Here is a 16,195-nt window from a genome sequence, read left to right on the forward strand (position 1 = left end):
TCCAAACAACCGAACGTGATAACACCCCCTTACGGAACGTCAAGCACGTCAGCGTAGAGCGTCATTGGTGTTGTAGTTCTTTATCGATGAGAGCGAACGGGCAGCGCGCTCTGTTAAACTACAATCCCCACAAGTCACCGCTCTGGCAGTCGGTTTCCATCCAATCTGAATATGTGGGCGGGGAGTATCCGCCCACAAAAGCCATAGCAATTTTTAGTGAGGCTCCAAAGGCAATAGTGCACTAAAAAAGTGAAAATTCGTGAGAGAATTCCGCGGAATAATCTCATCCAAACTCATCCTGGCCCGATAGAAAAGAGAGAAATAGCCCGGACGTGATGGTTTGGCATTAATATATATTTAAGTGGGAGTGGGTGGGCCTTCGCGCGCACGGAGCTCTTTGACAGACCTACAAATATATCCGCGGAGGAATATCATTTAATTCAAATAGGCCGGACACACACAGGCGCACAGGACCGGTTCTGTTGGACCCGACCGGCTTGGACTCCACTGGCATTTTGTCTCGTTATCGAAGGGTGTTTTTGCATTGGCACCGCCCTTCCTGGCGGGGTGGGTCCGTGCGTCAGAGCTGCGCCACAGTCTGCGGCCGCTGGAGAAAATAGGCCGTCCTTCTTCTGGGGTGCTGCCTGCCTGCCTGCCTTCCTTCCACGGCGTCCGGCCTTTTTTTTCTCTTAAACAACTCCTCTCCGAGTTTCATTAATGCGGAATGAGTGGTACGTACCCTCCCCTCCTTATGCGTCTCCACCCCTTATTTCTCCAAGCGTGCATCTGTGCCATCTATCCATCTGTGTCCCACCTTAGGTTAATATGGGATCTGCTGTTTATTTGTGCCCATTGATCCGTTTTTGGGCTTGTGCAATGCTTCTAAAGGCATTCCTGCTTTAGGAGATGCTTCTATGTTTAAGTATCCAGGAATGTTTTGCATTGTTAAACTTCATATTTTTATTATTTAGTATGATGCTTTTTTAAGTGTAATGTGTTATTGCATGTATTTAATTTACAGTTCCCCACATATTATTTTTTTAAATCTTACAAAACTCTTTTTACAGAGCCAAAAATGGAAGCTATGTCCACAGATGGGGGGAAAACCAGTGGAGAAGGGGGTACGAAAGGGAAAAGTTGTGCATCACAGGTATTAGAAATGTAAAGTTTTGATGGAAGGCTGTTGCTTGTGTGCCAGCTCAGTTTTTGCACTGTAAGCACTTCCTGATTATTGCTTCGGCACAGTTACATGCTGTTCCTGTCTTAACCTGTTGTGCTTTGTGTGTTGAACATTTGTGAACTGTGTTATGTAACACTTTAAGGATTTTAGAATTGGCACGCATTACCAAACATTTAATTATAATGCATTTGTTCAATAAACTGGGGTCCAAAAGTCTAAGGCACACTGAAAAATGTGGAAATTTTAAATATTTAAAACAAAGAAAAGTTAGGAAATAATATGCACTACTTCTAGGTCTCGAGCCTAATTGTAGAACCACAATTGTGGCATTGACCGTGTTAACTCATTTGTACAGATGCTCAGATTTCTTTGCTTTCATTGAAGCATTCTCAAATCCTAATAGATGACATAATCATCAGGTTTTGTACAAACTTGAGGAGTTCGTGCCAGCTCGAGTGCATGCTGTCATTGAAGCAAAAGAGGCACTAAATACTAAGACATGTATGATAATCTTTAAATTAAACTGTTTACTAAAAGTTAGTATTTTCACTAGTAGTCTCAGACTTTTAGGCCCCACTTTGTTTGATATTATTATTTATAATAAGCTTGTTTTATCTGAATTGTCTCAGAATGTTTTTTGCAATAAAGAGCCTGTCTCTCAAACCTGTGAAAGAGAATTTGAGAGATTGTGGTTCACACACCCGCCCACATCTGATGACACTGGCATCACACTACTCTTTCTGTGTTTGTGTAGGATGCACAGCCATCCCCCCTCGCATTGCTTGCAGCAACATGCAGCAAAATAGGAGGTGTTAGTGGTGACGGTCAGGGTGGCACACCACAGCAGATAATTATCGACCCGAATCAGGGTCTTCTGCAACTCCAGAACCCTACTCAACAGCTCGAGCTAGTTCCTGCGCAGTTAACAGGAAATGGCTGGCAGATCATTGCGACTTCCCCTGCTTCTGCGGCCACAACCGTAACCAAGGACAACGTTCAGCAGTCAGGGGTTGCAACCAGTGAAGGCACGGCTGGACGGAAGTTTAAGGCGGTTGCTTCAAATAATGCGAATGCTGGACAGCAACAATTTCAAATCATCCAGGTGCAGAATTTGCCTAACTCAACAGGGGGAATTCAATATCAGGTGATTCCGCATTTGCAGACCGCCGATGGACAGCAGATCCAAATAAGTCCAAATAATCCTGCGGCCTTAAGCGTGCAGCCGGAACAGCTCCAGCTTATCCCTACCGGAAACAACCAAGCCATTTTTGCCACATCCCAAAGGGCGGGGTCAGCCAGCATTGTCACGCAGAATCTAGCCAATCAGACGATTCCGCTTCAGATCAGGCCATCATACCCTCTCCAATTGCAAACCATTCAGGGTACGCAAGCGCCTATGGTGACTACGTTACCCATCAATATTGGCGGCGTAACGTTGGCTTTACCAGTTATCAACAACGTTAGCGGAAGTGGAGGGTCTGTTCAACTAGTCCAATCAAGTGACGGAAGTATTTCGAATGGCAACCAGTTGATGACGACAACCGTCGCTAGTACCGCCGAATCCATGGGTGTTTCTTGCACAACTACTTCGCCAGGAACCGATTCCATTGTTGCAACCTCTACAGATGTTACAACGTTACCTACAACAGCTGTGGTGTCCACTGGATCTACAGAGGCCCAGAAGGACAATCAGGGCCATTCGGGCGAGACGGACGCCCAGAACATAGCTCAATCCAACGGGATTCAACCCGCATCAGAACAGACCAGCCAAATCCAGCAATTCCAAATCGTGGGTCATCCGGTTCTCCAACAGTTCCAGATCCAATCGCCCCAGCAGCAGGTGGTCCAGGGATCCATACAGATCCAACCAGGCCAGACTTTACAACCAGTCCAGCAGAACCTCCAGCTTCAGGCCTTCCAGAACCCAACGCAGGTTCTGATCCGAACGCCAACTCTCACGCCCTCAGGGCAGATCAGCTGGCAGACCGTCCAGCTGCAGAACATGGGCTTACCCCAACAGCTGACTCTCGCCCCAGTGACGTCAAACGCGAGTGGGGGCACATTCACTCAAATCGCCCCACTGACGCTCGGAGGATCGCCCATCTCGCTCAGCACCGCACAGCTGTCCTCTGGGACGGGGTTGCAGACAGTGAATATCGCGGGTTTGGGTACGGCTGGGGTCCAGATGCAGGGTGTACCGATCACCATCGGTGTGCAAGGTAAGATCACACCTGGGCAGCCATGCATCTTGTGACATCAGACCTGATCGACTTACCTGTTTAAAATAATAATAATGTTGACGGTTATCTTAAAGGACTGTTTACTAAACCTTCTGTAGTCTTCGATATAGCCAGACACTCTTAGTTCCTGGTGAAATTTGACCGGATACAGTAATTGGGCATACAGCTAATTTTTAGACATTATCACAAGTTATGAATTTGTTATAAATTGAGATATTATTAAAGACTAATATTTGTCAAAGTTTAGCTTTTTTATATTTGCAGTCAAACATGACCATGGTGTTACAAAGAGAAAACTCATGGTGCGTTCACATACAACGCAAAGAAACTTTTCGCCTTGCATTGCTTGCGCGAGTTTGACCGCTGGATTATAAATGTGTGTTTAAACTTGCGTTCGCCCGATTAACGCAAACCCGCGAGTATTCCCACTTCTCTTCCGGAAAAGGACAGGAGGAGGGGCTTCTACAACTTGGTTCATAGTAAAGTTCAACCAACAGCTGGAATCAAGTAGACGCGCATATTTTCAGAACTTTCCGAGTTGTCCAACTTCCTCGCTCACTTTCCTTCAAGCGATGTCTTTTTTCGACGTCCGGTCTCTGTACATGTATGACGTTGTGTCATACAATTCCGGGTGCCCACACACCGCTACAACAATGTTTCCATCCATTTTTCCAGATTTCTTCTGCTACCACGTCAGTACGTCAGTGAAATCCGGACAATCTCAATGCTGATAGTCTTCGAGTCGCGCCATTCGCTTCATTCGCGCCACCCATCCCAGCTGCCTCCGCGTCTGAGACCGTCAACCCGTGCATCTCGTCACGTGGCTTGTTGAGTGCGTTGCCAAGGAGACATAGTGCTTGTGGAGGCTTCACGCCATCCAAGATTCGCATCTATTCGCATCTTTGCATTGCATTGTAATCGCGCTGTGCGAAAAATATAAAAAAATATAAATATCACATCGGTCAAAAATGACCAAAGACAGTAGAAGGGTTACATTAAGGCACTTGAGGTGAATGAGGCCAGTCCATAAACCGTGAAATACACATTGATGCAAAAGAATAGCCACAAAACGTAAACATTATATACAGTATGTGTTAACATGGTTTTAGTTGGACAAAATCGCTTACCTTATCTGTGTAAAGTAATATCCAGTACCAGGATTAAAGGGTTTCGTTGTAATGTTGGATTTATTTTTACACTGGTTAAGGTAAGTGATTTTATCACAATAAAGTCACGTTTACTCATAATATTTAAATTTCGATGCTATTCTTTTGAAGCAAAGTGTATGTTAAAGTTTATGGACTGGCCCCATTCACGTCCATTGTAAGTGCCCTACTATAACCACCTTTATCAAATAAATCAAGGGCGAGCCTAAATAGAGTTTTAGGGAAATCTACATTGTCCCAAAAATGCTGTCTTAACTTGTATTGGACCCGAAACATAGTTTACAGTCAAAGACATGACAATAAAATGTATTTACTTTCTTAATATGTTCCTGGTCTGGTTGTGAATGATTTTATCCTCTTCGGTTAAAACTTGTGTGAAAACTACCACCGCTAGAGTCGCGAATTGGAATCCAGGGTGTGCTGAGTGACTCCAGCCAGGTCTCCTTAGCAACCAAATTGGCCCGGTTGCTAGGGAGGGTAGAGTCACATGGGGTAACCTCCTCGTGGTCGTTATAATGTGGTACGCTCTCGGTGGGGCGCGTGGTGAGTTGAGCGGGGATGCCGCGGTGGATGGCGTGAAGCCTCCACAAGCACTATGTCTCCTTGGCAACGCGCTCAACAAGCCACGTGATGAGATGCACGGGTTGATGGTCTCAGACGCGGAGGCAGCTGTGATTCGTCCTCCGTCACCCGGATTGAGGCGAATCATTACGCCACCACGAGGACTTGGGCATTGGGCATGCCAAATTGGGAGAAAAAGTGGAAGAAAAATAAACCTCTAGACTGGACTATTGTAATTCCCTATATTTGGGAATAAACAATTCTTCCGTATCTGGATTACAGATGGTTCAAAATGCAGCTGCGAGACTTTTAAGGGGTGTCTGTTTTAGGGTCTTCACATCCTGTCCGTTCTAGAATTGATTTTAAAGTGCTCTTGCTTGGATTTAAATCCTTAAATGGCCGAGCCCCTGCCTACCTCTCCGACCCTTTGTGTGAACACAGTCCAGGAAGAGCTCTTAGGTCCGCCAACCAGAGTTTATTAACTGTTCCGAAGTCGAAGCTAAAATCTAAGGGTGATCGAGCGCACCTAAACTTTGGCTCAGCTGACCAACATCTATCAGAACCGCTCCAACACTACATATTTATTACCAAGTTAAAAACGCCTAAACAAGCCTTGTGATGTTTTCTGTTGTTTGTTATTGTGTGTCTTTTGGGTCTATATTATTATGTTTTATTGTGGGTTTTATTGTATGTAAAAAGTTCTTGCGAACACATTGTACTGTACAGTACATTGGTGATGATGATGATGATGATGATGATGATCGGTCCATGTTATTCCAATTCAAAATATATCATCAGAATTCCTCTGGAATGAGTTTTCGACTGCCGATTTCAACCCTGTCCCCTAACAAACATAAATAATGTCATTCAAAGACCATTATTCACAATCCAACCAATTGCCAATGGATATAATCAAGTCCTACCCTAATTTCGTGTTGAGTATTTGGTTTCACTCATAAATATGTCACATTACAGAAGTAAACAGCTTTGGGAATGCTGGATCATGTTGACTTAAGGATCTGGAGTAAGTAGTGACATTCTCAATTAGCATATGTTATCAATATAACCACATATTTGTAACCGTACATCCAGAAGATGTAGCAACATCAAGCTATGTAAAACCGCTGACTGGAACTGTAGCATAAAATGCTGTTATGTCTTATTATCATACTCTCTTTATTATTACTTGTGCAGTAAATGGCAAATTAATGCATTTATATTTTATGAGTTGGAGTCTGAATGTTTGGAAATCCTTTGTGAGGTGTCAGATTTCAGACTCTTCACGTTACGTTCCTCCCTTCTCTGGCTGCTCCCACAGATTTCTGCTAGAGAGGTACTTTAGGGAGCGTCGGACCACAATGACTCCAAATGTTTATTGTTTCACAACTTCCCATGTTATTAAATGTAAAAGTATTTAAAACGTAATTATAGAAAATAATTTCAGTACATCGATTGTTGTTTATGATTAATATTTTATATGTATACACTAAATTCATTTGTTTATCGTTTATATATTTTATTTGTTTTATTATATTATATAATATAATATTTTATATAATATAATTTATTATATTTAATTTGAAATATTTTACATGAATTATATGTTTATTTGTTAATACAATGTAATATATATATATATATATATATATATATATATATATTTATTATTATTTATATATATTATTTATTTATTTATAATTATTATATATTTATTAGGGCTGTCAATCAATTAACAATTTTAATGTAATTAAATATATAATAATATTATATAAATTATATAATTAATCGCACCGAATTAACACATTAAATCAACAGCCCTAATATTTATATATATATATAGGGCTTTCAGTCAATATTTTTTTAACCGCGATTAATTGTATATTTTTGGTAGTTAACCGCTATTAATTGCATATTTTTGGTAGTTAACCGCGATTAATTGTATATTTTTGGTAGTTAACCGCGATTAATTGTATATTTTTGGTAGTTAACCACGATTAATTGCATATTTTTGGTAGTTAACCGCGATTAATTGTATATTTTTGGTAGTTAACCGCGATTAATTGCATATTTTTGGTAGTTAACCGCGATTAATTGTATATTTTTGGTAGTTAACCGCTATTAATTGCATATTTTTGGTAGTTAACCACGATTAATTGTATATTTTTGGTAGTTAACCGCTATTAATTGTATATTTTTGGTAGTTAACCACTATTAATTGTATATTTTTGGTAGTTAACCACTATTAATTGCATATTTTTGGTAGTTAACCGCTATTAATTGTATATTTTTGGTAGTTAACCACTATTAATTGTATATTTTTGGTAGTTAACCGCTATTAATTGTATATTTTTGGTAGTTAACCACTATTAATTGTATATTTTTGGTAGTTAACCACTATTAATTGTATATTTTTGGTAGTTAACCACGATTAATTGTATATTTTTGGTAGTTAACCGCTATTAATTGTATATTTTTGGTAGTTAACCACGATTAATTGTATATTTTTGGTAGTTAACCACTATTAATTGCATATTTTTGGTAGTTTATCACGATGAATTTCACATTGTTGGTAGTTACTCGCGATTAATCGCAGATGTTTTTTTTTTGTTAATCGCGATTAATTACATACATTTTGGTGGTTAATTGCAATTAATTGCATATTTTTGTTAGTTAGCCGCGATTAACCGCAGAATTTTTTTGTAGTTAATCGCGATATATATATATATATATATATATATATATATATATATATATATATATATATATTTATTTATTTATAATTATGTATTTATTAGGGCTGTCAATCAATTAACAATTTTAATCTAATTAAATAAGTTATACCAATTAATTCATATAATTTATTGCAATTAATCGCATACATATATATTAGCTGAGAAAGCCCCTCAAATAGCAATAATTCAATATATATAATAATTATAAATTGATATATTTAAATTATAAATAAAATACACATATTATGAAAAAATACTACAGAAAATTCAAATACATTATTTTGGCACACAAGTAAAGCATTAAAAACTCAATACAAATATCGGCTTTACAATGCAATATATCGTTTATTTCCATATTAATGAACATAAGACTATCATTGGCCTGCAGTTCACAGCTATCCATTTTGCAACTGAATTCGTCAATCAGTCTGAGATTTACTATAAGGGCTGAAGGACGCGTCAATGTACACCTGCATTGAAATGTAGTTAGCCGCGATTAATTGTATATTTTTGGTTGTTAGCCGCGATTAATTGTATATTTTTGGTTGTTAGCCATGATTAATTGTATATTTTTGGTAGTTAATCATGATGAATTGTATATTTTTGGTAGTTAGCCACGATTAATTGTATATTTTTGGTAGTTAACCGCGATTAATTGTATATTTTTGGTAGTTAACCGCGATTAATTGTATATTTTTGGTAGTTAACCGCGATTAATTGTATATTTTTGGTAGTTAGCCACGATTAATTGTATATTTTTGGTAGTTAGCTGCGATTAATTGTATATTTTTGGGAGTTAACCGCGATTAATTGTATATTTTTGGTAGTTAGCCACGATTAATTGTATATTTTTGGTAGTTAGCCGCGATTAATTGTATATTTTTGGGAGTTAGCCGCGATTAATTGTATATTTTTGGTAGTTAGCCACGATTAATTGTATATTTTTGGTAGTTAGCCACGATTAATTGTATATTTTTGGTAGTTAGCCGCGATTAATTGTATATTTTTGGGAGTTAGCCGCGATTAATTGTATATTTTTGGGAGTTAACCGCGATTAATTGTATATTTTTGGTAGTTAACCGCGATTAATTGTATATTTTTGGGAGTTAACCGTGATTAATTGTATATTTTTGGTAGTTAGCCATGATTAATTGTGTATTTTTGGTAGTTAGCCACGATTAATTGTATATTTTTTGGTAGTTAGCCACGATTAATTGTATATTTTTGGAAGTTAACCACGATTAATTGTATATTTTTGGTAGTTAGCCACGATTAATTGTATATTTTTGGTAGTTAGCCACGATTAATTGTATATTTTTGGTAGTTAGCCACGATTAATTGCATATTTTTGGTAGTTAGCCACGCTTATTTGCATATTTTTGGTAGTTAATCGCTATTAATTACATAATTATTTTTTTTGTTCATCACGATTAATTGCATATTTGTGGTAGTTAATCGCGATTAATTGCCTGTTGTTGGTGGTTGCGCATGATTAATCGCAGATGTTTTATTTATTTTAATCTCGATTAGTTGCATATTTTGGGTGGCTACTCGCGATTAACCGCAGATTTTGTTTTGTTGTTAATTGCATATTTTTGGTTGTTAGCCGCGATTAATTGTATATTTTTGGTAGTTAGCTGAGACTAATTGTATATTTTTTTGTTGTTAGCCGCGATTAATTGTATATTTTTGGTAGTTAGCCACGATTAATTGTATATTTTTGTTTTTTAGACGCGATTAATTGTATATTTTTGGTAGTTAGCCACGATTAATTGTATATTTTTGGTAGTTAGCTGAGATTAATTGTATTTTTTTTGTTAGCCACGATTAATTGTATATTTTTGGTAGTTAGCTGAGATTAATTGTATATTTTTTTGTTGTTAGCCGCGATTAATTGTATATTTTTGGTAGTTAGCTGAGATTAATTGTATATTTTTTTGTTGTTAGCTGAGATTAATTGTATATTTTTTTGTTGTTAGCCACGATTAATTGTATATTTTTGGTAGTTAGCCACGATTAATTGTATATTTTTGTTTTTTAGCCGCGATTAATTGTATATTTTTGGTAGTTAGCTGAGATTAATTGTATTTTTTTTTTTGTTAGCCACGATTAATTGTATATTTTTGGTAGTTAGCTGAGATTAATTGTATTTATTTTTTTGTTAGCCATGATTAATTGTATATTTTTGGTAGTTAGCTGAGATTAATTGTATATTTTTGGTTGTTAGCCGCGATTAATTGTACACTTTTGGTTTTTAGCCGCGATTAATTGTATATATTTTTTTGTAGCTAATCGCGATTAATCGCATAATTTGGGTAGTTAATCGCGATGAATTTCATATTGTTGGTAGTTACTCGCGATTAACCGCAGATTTTTTTTTGTAGTTAATCGCGGTCAATTGCAGATTTTTGTAGCTAATTGTGATTTATCGCAGATTTTGATAATGGTGAAATTGAACAACATATATACTTATTTTCCTCTCAAAATACATTTATTAACATCTTAGAAAAGAAAACTATGTAATGCTTTATTAACATTTTCCAAACAAAGCCTTTCACGGTGTAAAGACAGAAATGCACTAAAATACCACCAATTCAAGTAACATTAAACATTTACAAAAGTATAATTGGGAGGTTGACTTATTGAAAGAAATAGTCCCGACATAGGTGGAGTATTCATTCATATTTTCGTTCGTTTCATATTTCTATATTCATAATTTTACATTTAAAATATTAATCTCATAACATTATTTATGCAGTTGCAACATGTGTGTGAAAGCATGTTTTCCTGCTCTAGCCTCGAGTGTGATTTAATCACCTTTACTGTTTCAACTATCTCACAGGTCAGCAGCAGGGTCAAGAGGGGGTCAAAATTCAGTCTTCCCCAATGACTGTCACTGTTGGCAACATCAGCAGCACGACCCTGGGTGCAGTGAGTCCGGATCAGATGGGGCAGGTCCAGAGCCTGTCTGACCAGGAAGGTCAGCCCAGCAAGAGACTACGCAGGGTGGCCTGTTCCTGTCCCAACTGCAGAGATGGAGAGGGGAGGTATGGCCAAAAAGAAGAGGGAGTAAAGGGGGAATGGTACAGTAAGAGATTAAGAGCTTTTACTCACAAAGTAGTTTATGGTTTACACTCTAATTTCTGGCTTTTTATTTTTGTAAAAGACCAAGATGTACCAACACTGTAAAATAGTGTGGGTAACCTCAGTATTAAACTTCACATAACTTTAGCAAACGTTGTGAAATGGTCAGAACTATTAGACTTGGGGTGGGTACTTTTTACTTGAGCCAATAAGGAAGTAACCACCTTGAAACCACCCAGAACACCACAACAACCATCTGCCAACTGCCCAGAATACCCTAGAAACCACATTGCAGTGTGCATGCAACCAGTCAACGGGCATTGCAAACACTTGGCAACGGTCTGGCAACCACCGAGGCAATACTCATATTTGCAAAATTGCAAGATGCACAGAAAACCTCCTTTGCAAAAGACCAGTTTTAACATAATGAAACGTTTCAAATCATTACAACATTTTATCTATTGACAGAAACAACAGCGACCCCTCAAAGAAGAAACAGCATGTGTGTCACATGGAGGGTTGCGGAAAGGTTTACGGTAAAACATCTCACCTGAGGGCTCACCTGCGCTGGCATACGGGAGAAAGACCTTTCGTCTGCAACTGGATCTTCTGCGGAAAGCGCTTTACGAGGAGCGACGAGCTACAGCGACATCGCAGGACACATACAGGTGTGTATGTGCACAGATTCACACAGCTGAGGCTGAAACTATCATGTATGGGTGCTGGCGTGCAATAAACATTGCTAAAACTCTATAACGATGGACGGCGTGTCGGTCATTTTAAGATTAGCAGCTGTAAAATCGACTTCCTGGCACAATCTACATCCTAGTGTGGATAATGCACATTGTTTTCTGCATTCAAATATTTGGGATAAATGAGCTCTTTTTCAGAAACCCTGTGAGCGGTGTTTCTGTCTTCTGCCTACTTTCTAAGGGGCCGTTCAGACCGAACACGTTCTTGCCTTACAAATCTAGGCACAACACAACAAATATAACAAGACATATGAAAATGAAAATGTTTTATAGTTGTATATTAATTTGATTATTTTAATTGTAATAGTCCGTTTTAATAATACTGAGCCATCTATTGATAGTTTTTGATATTGAATGAAATTAAAGAATAATTATAATAATATTTCAAACTTTTCTGGATATGATTATGCCATTTTTCCTTAGAATTTGTCCAAAAATCATATTCCTATTTTTTTATATAATTAGATTATTCAAATTATAATACTCAATTTTAATAAGATTGAGTTATGTATTGAAAGTTGAATATAATTGTAATAAAATTTCTAACTTTTCTGCATAAGATTCTTGCCATTTATATTTAGAATTTGTCCAGAAATTATTATGTAATTTAATCATTATAATTATATAATAATTATAATAATTATTCTATTTTAAATTGACCACCCTGCTCTCTAAATATCTGTTGACTACTAACAGACACAACTATTGTCTTTTCTTGCTTCAGTCTGCGAATAATTCTCCCTGTCCCAATCAGGTGAGAAGAGGTTCGAGTGTCCGGAATGTTCCAAGAGGTTCATGCGGAGCGACCACCTGTCAAAGCACATCAAAACCCACCAGAACAAGAAAGGTGGGGCGGCACTTACCATCATCACCACAGAGGACATGGAGGAAGATGTGGACGAGGTCCTGGGCTCGCCGCAGAATGTTACCGTGGCGTCGCTCTCGCAGAATTCCAACCCGGCCACGCCCACGACTTCAAACAATTTAGACGAGGAGTTTGAGTAGTTTTCCCTCCAAATATTATTGGCTAAAAGCGCCATGTTGTTGTTTCTTTTTTTTATAAACGTGCGCTTGTTTATGTTCGTTCTTTTTCTATTGAGAATGGACAGATGTTTGAGCGTAGTTCGTTCTTTTTCTTTTATTCAAATGGAAATTTAATACTATCAGATATTATGACAAAGAATAATCTATGGAAATAATATGAGCTGCAGTAGCACAAGAAGTTTCCAGATGACTGAAAATGTGTGGCTATGCACAAAAAGTATATGTTGTCAAAATTGTTATGAATTGAGTATACAGTTTGATCCAGTCGGGGGATGAAAATCTTGTCTTGAAGCCTCGCGAAGCCTTAGCTGCAATCGCGCATTGGTCTGTAGTTGTGCGTGCGATCAGGCCAGGAGGTCGCACACGATCTGTGTTGGTAGCAGTCAGATGTATGAAAATCTTTAGTGCATGTTCGGCCAAAAAAAAAATAGCACTTATGTCATATTTTACTCTTACATCATTCTTTAACCATTCGCTTTCATTGCAGCTATTTCCATACAATGAAAGTGAATGGTGACTGAGGTTGTCATTCTGGCTAAAATCTCCTCTGAACCACATGAAGATGTGTAAATGATTTCAGAGTTCTCGTTTTGGTTGAAATATCCCTTTAAGAAACGTAGCACAAGCTATTTGAGTGACGTGGCCAGCTATTGACCAATCACAGCCTCACGTCCGGAATGGTTTAGGAATTAAGGCCGTGCGTTTTGGATGTTCTTGTATAGTTGTAATATTCTGCTCCGCACACGAGGAACGTGTCCCGACGCGTTGAACTTGTGCAGATTTGCGGCAGTTAAATCAAATTTATACGGGAGAAACAAGAGTATAGAAATGGATTTATGGGCAATTTAATATGAATAAAAAAAGCACATTTAATTTACAAACGATGCATTCCAGTTAAAGGGATATCAAATAAAATCTTTCATTATTTACTCAAATTAGCCTTAAATTGTTCAAAACCCACATTACTTTCTTCTATGGATCAAAAGATGCAATGAGAGTGTTCCACGGAAGAAAGACAGGTTTGGAACAACGTGAGAGTAAGTAAACAATGATGGAATTTTCCTGTTTGGATTTACTGTCCCTTTAAGAAAAGATGGCGATTTGAAAGACATTGGACAAATCCAATCTAGCTTTCTAAACATGCTATGTTCAATGAAAGCAATACTATAAAAGACAATCTTTGTAAAAACCATGTTTACATTACCGAAGGGTAAAATAGGTTTCTTTACGGAAAACTTCTAGAGACGTTCTCGCTCATCTCTCTCTAGTCGTTTGAACTGTACTCTGATGCCTTAACAAAGACTGCAGTACCACAACGTTACAGCTGGGTGGCGACGTTGGCGTCATTTGAAAATATATTCATGTGCCATAGTGCCCAGCTGACCACACAATCTTTTTATACAATGCTGAATACTGTGGCCAGTGAAGACGAGATAGTATCTGGTTGAGGTCCTGAACCCAACCCTCGACCCACATCAGTGCTCGGCACTTTAAATATGTGTCCACCTGTTGCCCATTGACATTCGTGATCACCTCAAAGAGATTCAACCCTGTTTCACGCATAAATACCCATGGTACCAGATGTCTTTATTCACTTCTCCACCATCGGGGCGAACTGTTTTCGTTGTGGAATCGTGGTTTTCCGGTTCACGGTTTCTTGTACCATTTTGGTGCTTTGAAATCAAGATTTGAACGGACTGCCTGGGCAAATCGTCACCACGTACTAAAGTACGATTTTATTACCGTACGGAACCGTTCTCTGCACTGAATGCTACTGAAACCGTTCGGCCCGATGACGGAAAAGCAGCTTTTGTTTAAAGCCACTTAGTTCAGTTTGATGTTCAGAAATGTGTGCGGTAGCGTTCTAATTCGTGAGTTTTTGAGGTTTGCTTATTGTTATCTTTATTTTTTGAGTGTGTTTTATTTCAAGCCCTGCTTATTGGTTACCACACGGCACGAATAGATGACGCCTGTGTGTGTAATTTATTATTTATCCTTATATTAGTATTTGCTAATGTGTGTTGTGCTGTTAATGCAGAGATAACGTGCTGCATGGTTCATTTTCGCTAATCTATTTAGTAACGATCTGTTATTTCTAAACGTGGTCCTTTTAGAAAGTAAAAGCATGGCTTTTAATTTATCTGACTTTTCACACCATAACGAAAAATAAGTCTAAAAAGAAGTGGTTGATACCAAACAATTATAAATAGATGTTTTTTGGTAATATTTTCTGTGGCAACCGATTTTTTTATTTAATATTTTCTAGTGACACCTCATTTGTAAATCATTTTTCTAAGGTGTTTCTTTGTCCTTGTGGCATTTGATAATGGGGGGGTTGCCAGGTTAGACTGAAAGGATGCAGTTTATTGATATTTTTAAAATAACTTTGTACAAACGTGTTATGGTATTGAGTGAACAAAACGAGGAAAAAGAATACAAAAATTTGCCTGCATAACACTTGAAATTAAAGTGAGTAATTCTGTTTTAAATATACCATGTCTAGTCTAATTCTTCATTATTTATTTTAATCTACACAGGGAACATTAATGCACCTAAACAGCGCCCTCTACTGGTACATTAGTATGTGTTTTCAGGATGAGAGGTTAAGTGTATGCTCATAGTTGAGGCTGAAAAATACTCTACGCAAGTACATTTACATTTCTGCATTTGGCAGACGCTTTTATCCAAAGTGACTTTCAGAGCCCTTATTACAGGGACAATCCCCCCCGGAGCAACCTGGAGTTAAGTGCTTTGCTCAAGGACACAATGGTGGTGGCTGTGGGGATCGAACCAGCAACCTTCTGATTACCAGTTATGTGGTTTAGACCTCTACACCACCACCACTCCAGTGACTGAAGATGCGTCCGCTTGGCCAGCGAGCGGTCCGGTTGAACATGCTTAACATGCATTCTTGCTTTACTGTGTTGGGCATAAACCTCAGTACTCAAGGGGGCGATAGGGTTACCATCAAAGGTTTGTGCCATTAAACTGGATCTGTTATTATTCAGGTAAGTAGCTATAAATATATTCGCTTCAAACTGTTGCTCCGCCATGACAGAAGTTGACCTGAATGAGAAAACTCACCGTAGAAGTGGACAGTTCACAATAATCTCGGTATAGTGCCCCTCATGGCAACTTTGAGAATGCATCGCATACTTGTGGTGTGTTACGAATTGTGGTCTTAACGCGTGAAATCGAGCTTGCGATGCATGATGCGACTGCATACACATACTTGCGTAGAGTATGTTTCGACCCTTAGACCCTTTGAACAAACCACTAACCTTAAAGGCGTGGCGAAATTCTGCAGGTAAAGAAGGCGTTGAACGCCATTGCAAATTCACGTATGGAAATTCTTCGCCACCGGATTTCCCATTCGCACAGATTTCAACTGACTGTATTTTAGTTCTTTACAGAAGAACTGTACGTGAACGCTTCT

At 38.2% G+C, this 16,195-nt stretch overlaps 1 protein-coding gene across 2 annotated transcripts; it reads left to right on the forward strand.

Moving 5' to 3' along the window:
- The first annotated feature begins 214 nt into the window (after positions 1-214).
- LOC127619790 (transcription factor Sp4-like) lies at positions 215-15,088 on the forward strand. Of its 2 annotated transcripts, none has more exons than XM_052092774.1 (6): positions 215-731; positions 1,068-1,150; positions 1,935-3,399; positions 10,722-10,926; positions 11,432-11,631; positions 12,470-15,088. In XM_052092774.1, exons 1-6 carry the CDS (start codon positions 725-727, stop codon positions 12,718-12,720), a joined length of 2,211 nt encoding a protein of 736 aa, XP_051948734.1. In that variant the 5' UTR covers positions 215-724; the 3' UTR covers positions 12,721-15,088. The 2 variants fall into 2 exon arrangements, with proteins under 2 accessions (XP_051948734.1, XP_051948736.1); XM_052092776.1 differs by lacking the exon at positions 215-731 and adding an exon at positions 791-819.
- Positions 15,089-16,195: the final 1,107 nt, after the last annotated feature.

This window comes from Xyrauchen texanus, chromosome 26 (genome assembly GCF_025860055.1).
Source record: "Xyrauchen texanus isolate HMW12.3.18 chromosome 26, RBS_HiC_50CHRs, whole genome shotgun sequence".
NCBI lineage: Eukaryota > Metazoa > Chordata > Actinopteri > Cypriniformes > Catostomidae > Xyrauchen > Xyrauchen texanus.